Source organism: Ichthyophthirius multifiliis (assembly GCF_000220395.1).
Source record: "Ichthyophthirius multifiliis unplaced genomic scaffold scaff_1120509251350, whole genome shotgun sequence".
Taxonomy (NCBI): domain Eukaryota; phylum Ciliophora; class Oligohymenophorea; order Hymenostomatida; genus Ichthyophthirius; species Ichthyophthirius multifiliis.
In genome coordinates this window covers 1-7,520 of record NW_004085959.1, presented here as the reverse complement: position 1 = coordinate 7,520, position 7,520 = coordinate 1, and the positions used below count along the sequence as shown (strand labels likewise).

Below are 7,520 nucleotides of genomic sequence, written 5' to 3'. Positions count from 1 at the left end.
ATGTCCTAGCCAAGTGAAAAAAATCTTGAAGTAATAAAATCTTCATAAAATGCCAGCATACCATCTCTTCAGGAATTACCTGAAGAATAAAAAAAACGTAAAACATAAAAGTCCTAACTTTAAGTGTCGCAAAAGTCCCAAAACAAACATCTAAATAATCACTCAGAAATCCAAGAAGATTTTACTAATATAAATATGAGTTCAGCAGCTCGTAAAAAGATAAACATGGACACCCAAATAACTCCAGGTTACAAAAAATTTGTAATAGATGAGAATAATGCAGCCTATGATTGTATAAAAGGTATGTTTACACGAGAAGAGATCGAGGAAGCATTCAAGACATTAGATTATAAAGAAAATAACTAGATAACAAGTGAAGAATTAACCTTTTTTTTAGAATATATAGGCGAAAAAGCTACTGAAGAAGAAATTGAAGAGATGATAAAAATGTGTGATTTAGAAGGTAATGGATATGTCACAAAAGATGAATTTATTAAACTTGCAAGTGGTTAAAGTTTAGCCCCAATAGGATAATCTTATCCACCTTCAGAAGAACTTTTATAAAAGCAAGAAATTATGAATAATTTAAAATTGGAAGATTTACAATTATAAAAATATAGATCTCCAAATAGTAATTAAATTTAGAAAAATGGGAAAAAAGATAAAGCAGAAAGCATAATTAATATTAAATCTACTAATAAATAAAATTTTAGTAATAATGAAAACTAATAAATTTAAACAAATAATTTTACTGGAATGACATTTTTTTCTAAACCAGGAATATCGAATTTTAATACCAATAATAACATTAGTCAATTCAATAATTAACCCTAAAGTTAAAAAGTAGTTACTAATATTATAAATAATACAAGTGGATCTTAATTAGGAGAAGCCATTTTAACTAAAAAGGCAATAGAAAATAAAAAAAAAAACTATTAAAATGGCAAAAGGATTATGGAATAAATTAATAAAAAATAAAAAATGTAACCGAAATGTTAAATAAAGTAAAATAATTATATTTAGATCAAAATTATGGTTAAGAAAATAGCGAAAGCGATGCTTTAGATAAAATTGCAAATATTTATTACAAAAGTTATAGAGATTTTTTAGGAGTATTTTCTTTATAAGATTCTTAAATTCATTAGGAAATTTTTAATATATGTAAAATCTAATACTAATAATAGCTATAATAAAAAAATAATAATGATGAAGATTATGTTAATTTATAAGAATTCATTATTATGCTTATTGGGTCTATGGATATTAAATCAATTGGAAAATATGATTTAGCTTTTGATATTATAGGTAAAGATGCAATTGATCTCGAAGATTTACTTTATATTGAAAGAACACTAACTTTTAAAAATGAAATAGCTGATACTAAAATTGAAGAAAAATTTAAAAATCATAGACATAAAAAAGAATATTTAAACAAAACTTATGGCACAAAGTAAATGGATAAATAATTATATTATGATATTGTTAGTAGCTATCCTACTTATTTTTAAGCTTGAATTTTTTATTTTTATTTTTATTTTAATTTTATTTTTATATTTTTTGTTATTTTATTAACTAATCTAAATTTTTTATTCTAAAAAAAAATAGATTTATTACGAAAACATTTTTAAATTTTTATATTTTATTTTATCCTTTTTTTTTTGTTTTTTTTAATGAGTAATTTTATTAATTATTTCCAGAATAAGTTTGATTTAGTTTGTAAAATTTAATATGAAAACAAGAAGCTATTTGATGATTTTATTGATATTTTTTAAGAAAGAGTTTAAGCTGAAGAAACTTATTCTAAAACAATGGAAAAATTAACGATATAAATTTAAAAATTATAATGCTAAAAGCCTTCGTAAAAAAATTAAATTTATAAACTAAATAAAATTATTATGTTAAAAAAAAGAGGAATAACAAGCATTCTTTCAGGGATAAAATCAAATTTTATGAATAGATCTATTTAAGCAAAAGTTTTATATGAATAAATATAAGTAGATATACTTGAAAGATTAAGAAAAATATCAAATGAATAAAAATTTTCTTTAAAAAAATTAATTCAAGAAGGATAAAAATAAGAAAAAGAACTAAAATCTGCACAAGAAAATCTTTAGAAAGCAAAACAAAAGCTAATCAAACAAGAAAATGAATTTTAAAATTAATAAATATTAAATGAAATGTATAAAATCTTACAAACTATACCGCAAGAAAAAAAAGTAAAATAAGATCAAAAAGCAAAATAATTAGCATAGGAATTAAAAGACTTAGATATTTAATATAAATATTTTACAAAATAAATAAATGATTAAATAGAATTATATTAATATCAAATAGTTTATTTTTATTTTAAAAAACTAAATATGTAGTTTTTTTTGTTAAAAAAAAGGCGCCTATTCTTAATAATTTAGAATTGTTTGAAATTGAAAGAATTAATAAAATGAAAGAAGCAGCAATGAGATATAATGTTTTTGAAATTTCTTATATAAAAAATATTGAATATGAAATAGAAAATATTAGTTAAGTATATCTTTTTATTTATAATATTTATAATTTTAAAATAAAAATTATTATTTATATTTAATTAAAAAAAAAAATATTAGAAAGTAACTAATATTAATGCATAAAAAGATATACAAGAATTATTTAAAATTAATAATATTCAAAAATAATAACTATAATAAGTAAAATACGAACCACGTAATTCGTTTATAGAAAAAATGCTTGAATTTTTAGAAAATAGAACATAATATGAAAATATTGATAACCAAATAAAAACTTATATTAAAAAATAAAATAGTTAATAAAATTTAGTAAAAATAATAAAAGAATGTGAATTATTATTCGATAAAATAAGTAAATAAAATAGTTAAGAATATTTTGTTGCAGTTTAAGAAAATTTAAAAATAAATGATATGTCAATAAATGTTTGGATAGAACTTTTTTAAAATGAAAGAAATTAATTAAGAAATTAAATTAATAATATTCAATTTGATAATTATTAAAAAGTATTTAATAGTATTTTAGATGAAGTATAATAAATAAATATTAAAAAAAAATAAAAAAATATAAATATATAAAAAAAATATTTAAATTTTATTTATTTATATATAAGTATATATTAAATTTTAATAAAATATATATAAATAAAAATATATAAATATATATATATATATATATTAAATATATAAATATATTATAAAAATTTAGTGTTTGAAGAATAGGGATTGTATAAATGCTAAAAAAATTATTATTCTAAGTTTTTCATTCTTTTCTTATTCTGATAAATATTACAAAAAAATTAATAAGGATATTTAGCAATTATTTAGTAATTCTATTTATAATTTATATCAAATAAAAATATTAATATTTATTAAAAAAAGATGTTTAAATAGAATAATAGCCAGAAAAAATATTCATTTAATAATATATTAAGAATAACTCTTTATTTAAAACCAAAGATTTTTGGGAAAGCTTTTTAATTCATAGTATTTTATAAGAACTTTTCGAAAATAGTAGTACAAAAAAAACGAATTCCATTTAAGAAAAATTTATTATGTTTGCTTAATTTTCTTTGGTTATTTATTTAATTTTGATTTTTGATTTTAGCAAACAAGAATCTAAAGATATTATTATTTATTATTCTAAATTTTTTAATTTATATGATTACTAAATTAAGGAACTCATAGTAATTTCTTTTTATTTTAATTTCTTTTTTTAATTTATTTTAGAACTAGTTGGGATATTTTTATTCTGATGATGACTTTAATTAAGAAAATTCAAATTAAGAAATATAAATTGATGAAAGTTAAGGAAACTTTTTAAAAGATTTAGGATAATTTTTGAGGATATGAGTTAAAGTATTACTATTTTCAAATATAAAATATAATTTATAAAATAAATTATCATAAAATATATCGTAAATTCGTAAATCTTAAATTATCTTATCTATATATGGGCTTTTAAATTTATACTAGCATTTTAATATAAGTTTTTAATATTTTTTTATAATTTTTAAAATATTTATAATAAATAATTAAACACCACCATAAAATGTATGTTTTTTGTTTTGGGAGGAGGTGGCAAAAAGTATATAAAGAAAATATTTTTTTTACAAACTTTTTAAGTTTAGTGTGTTAAGTATACAAGAGAAATAACAATTTTATTTCAATTTATTCTCTTTAATATATTTAAATAAGATTTAACTTAATTAAAAATTAATATTTTAATTAAATTTATGAAAAATATACAAAGTAATAAATATTTGATTTAAACTTAAAAATAAATTACTTCAATAAAGTTAAAATTATATTTCAATTAAATACAAAAAATCTAAAAAAAGGCGTAGTTATTCAAAAGAATAAAAAAATAAAATATAATCTAGGAAATATGGTAATAATAATTTAAATAAAAATAAAGTTTTGAAGTATTTTTTATAAAATTGTAATATTATAAAATATAATATTTTAGATTTATTCGTATTCAGATTTAAAATTGATTAAGAAACGATTAAAAAATATTATTAATAATATATAATAAACATCTATATATAAATAAAATATCTAAAATAATTCTTTTCTTTAACTATTATTGCTTAATAATACAAATCACATTTAAATTTTATTTTAATTTAAAAGCTTTATTAAAAAAAATGGTTGAGTTTTCACTGACTCAAATTTAAAAAGTATCGCATTTTTCGAAATATCTTATATTTTTGTTTTCTCTAGATTTTTTTTAGAAATTATTGTTTTTGTGTCTTTTTTTATTTTCAGAAATTTATGATTTCTGTTTATATGCGTGGTGCAATTTTTATTTTTTCGGAAATTTCTGATTTCTGTGACTTTTTAAAGAAATAAATAGCAATTTATATTTTTTTCAATTTCACTTGATCTTTTAAAGTATTGAAGCATTCTTCAAAATAATTAAGTTTGTGATAAAGTTTCGAAATTAATAATATATTATGTATTTTTTCTAAAAACTTTTGAATTCTAAACATAAATACATATAAATTCAATTTCTTGATAATTTTTTGTAAATCTATGATTTGAGCTTATAATAAATAAATTTAATAGATTAATTATAAATTAGTTTAATTTGATACTTAAACTTTTACTTATTATAAATATTTTAAAAAAATGCTTAATATTGAAATGAAATAATATTTATTAAAATCTAAATAATAATAAGAGTTTGGTTCAAAAATAGATCAATTAAATATTTTATTTTCTTTTTTTTTTAAAATAAAAAAATAATATCAAAAAATATAATTAATTTTATCTATAAATTAATTTTATTTAAAAATAGTACTTTCTATCCCAAAAAAAAATGTAAATAAATCCAATCTAATATTTTGATTAATTTTTTGAAAATATAAAAAAGCCAATAATTCTTGATGGTTCTGTTGGGTCTTTACTGGAACTAAAATTCAGAGAAAAATAAACAGAAAATAATTGGATGAATCGAACTATAATTGAGAATGCAGAAGAAATAACATAAATACATTTATCATATTTAAAAAGCGGTGCACAAATAATAACATCATATACATTTCGAACAAATCCATTTAATACAAAAGGATATTTTGAATCTAAAGAACTAGTTTAAAAAGCAGTAAAATGTGCACAAAATGCCAAATAATCATACTTAAAAGTTCAAAATATTTAAAAAAATATATATATCGCAGGGAGTAATGGACCAATAAATGAATGTTATGATCCTAATTCAATAAAAGGATTAAATTATGAAGATATTTATTAAAATCATGAAAAACATATATAATATTTGGTAGACTCAGGAGTTGATTTGATTCTTAATGAGACTTTTAGTTAATTTATTGAAATAAAATTTATAAACGAAATTTGTTTTTAAAAAAAAATTCCATATATTATTTCTCTATTTACAGATAATAATGGGTATCTTTTATCTGGAGAAAATGTTTTATAAGCTATTTCATTATGTTTAGAATATAAACCAATTTGTATTTGCTTTAATTGTATTTTACCTGATATATTAGTTAATAAAATTCTTAAAAATAATATTGAATTTTTTAAGGCTAATAAAGACTTTGCTTGGGGATTTTATTTCAATTGCGGAGGTTCAGATTATTAAAAAGAATTTTCTGAATTAGATAGAATTACAAAAGAAGAACTAATTTTTTTTTTAAGCAAAATTAAAAATATGGAACTTAATCCTTTTATTACAGGATTGTGTTGTTGCAGTGATCATATTTTAATTTAAAATTTATTTGAATATTATAATTGAATATTTTAAAAAAATATGTATTAATTTTTTTTATATTTATTTATGTTAAATTTTGTAAATATACTAAAATTATATAGAATTATTTGATTAATTATGAGATAAAAAAATTAAATAAAATAAATTTCATATCATTTATTATATTGAATTCATTTAATTAAAAAAATTGGAATATAATTAATATATATTTAAATTTTTTTATAAAAAACGATAAAATATTTAATATAATAACGTTAAAAAATTAAATATACAATATATTTTTTAATTCATATTTAAGATTTTTTGATAAATACACAAATATAATTTACGTAATATTATATTTATTATAAATATATATATATATTTTATTATTTGAATAAAAAAATTTATATTATATTTTAATTTATAAAAAAAAATTTTTATTAAATATTTTGATTTATTTTTATTATTTAAAACTATTATTAATTATATAATTGTATAAATTAATAAAAAAAATATCACACTATATATATTTCATTAATAAAAAAATATTATAATTCATTTTAATTAACTTACAAAACTTAAAAATTTAAATCTTTATTAATAATAATAATTTTTTATTTTAAAAATAAGAAAATTTGAATACATATTTTAAGCATTTTTATTTTGAGTTAAAATATTATAATAGACTATAATAATCTAATTACATTAAAAAATTATCGAATGTATTGATTTATTTAATAGTACTTTGCTATTTTAATTGCTTTAAATCTATCTATAACCTATTTTTATAATAATTTTTTAAATAAAAACCTGTAAAAATAATAAAAATTTATTATCAATAACTAAAAATAATTATTTTGCTATAAAATTAATTAAAAGTATAAATTATAAATTAATAAAAATTTTAAATAAATAAATATTTTAAAAATATATTAATACTAATTTTTAAAAATAAATTTTTCAAATTGTAATAGATAAATGTATTAACATAATGATCACATCTTCTTTAAAATAAATAAATAAATAAATAAATAAATAAATAAATAAATAAATAAATAAATTTTTATATTTATATTTATATTTATATTTATATTTATATTTATATTTATATTTATATATCTATTTAATATTTATTTTACATTTTCTAAGCCTTTTTTTATTAATGGATTTTTTAAAATATATAAATAAAATAAAATATATGTAAAAAAAAATTAATAATATTTTTTTTACTATTAAAATAATTAAATATTTTGAAAATCTACAAAATACAAAACTAATTATGTTTTTTTATATTAATGAAAGCT

At 16.1% G+C, this 7,520-nt stretch overlaps 1 protein-coding gene across 1 annotated transcript, besides 16 other annotated features; it reads left to right on the top strand. All coding sequences in view use genetic code 6, as the record gives it.

The window, feature by feature from the left end:
- Window positions 1-1,514, top strand: IMG5_186890 (hypothetical protein; the record flags this gene model as incomplete). The annotated part of the gene is made up of 3 exons (XM_004027196.1): window positions 1-631; window positions 1,024-1,112; window positions 1,185-1,514. The coding sequence occupies 3 exons, from the start codon at window positions 1-3 to the stop codon at window positions 1,512-1,514; spliced, it is 1,050 nt and encodes a 349-aa protein (XP_004027245.1).
- A 2-nt stretch (window positions 1,515-1,516) lies between these two features.
- Window positions 1,517-1,567: a microsatellite.
- Window positions 1,518-1,569: a microsatellite.
- Window positions 1,518-1,570: a microsatellite.
- A 758-nt stretch (window positions 1,571-2,328) lies between these two features.
- Window positions 2,329-2,383: a microsatellite.
- A 158-nt stretch (window positions 2,384-2,541) lies between these two features.
- Window positions 2,542-2,599: a microsatellite.
- Window positions 2,600-3,034: 435 nt separating this feature from the next.
- Window positions 3,035-3,086: a microsatellite.
- Window positions 3,087-3,102: 16 nt separating this feature from the next.
- Window positions 3,103-3,200: a microsatellite.
- Window positions 3,134-3,198: a microsatellite.
- Window positions 3,136-3,194: a microsatellite.
- Window positions 3,201-3,874: 674 nt separating the features above from the next.
- Window positions 3,875-3,914: a microsatellite.
- Window positions 3,915-5,140: 1,226 nt separating this feature from the next.
- Window positions 5,141-5,179: a microsatellite.
- A 1,282-nt stretch (window positions 5,180-6,461) lies between these two features.
- Window positions 6,462-6,505: a microsatellite.
- Window positions 6,506-6,612: 107 nt separating this feature from the next.
- Window positions 6,613-6,674: a microsatellite.
- A 424-nt stretch (window positions 6,675-7,098) lies between these two features.
- Window positions 7,099-7,142: a microsatellite.
- Window positions 7,143-7,225: 83 nt separating this feature from the next.
- Window positions 7,226-7,277: a microsatellite.
- A 1-nt stretch (window position 7,278) lies between these two features.
- Window positions 7,279-7,359: a microsatellite.
- Window positions 7,360-7,520: the final 161 nt, after the last annotated feature.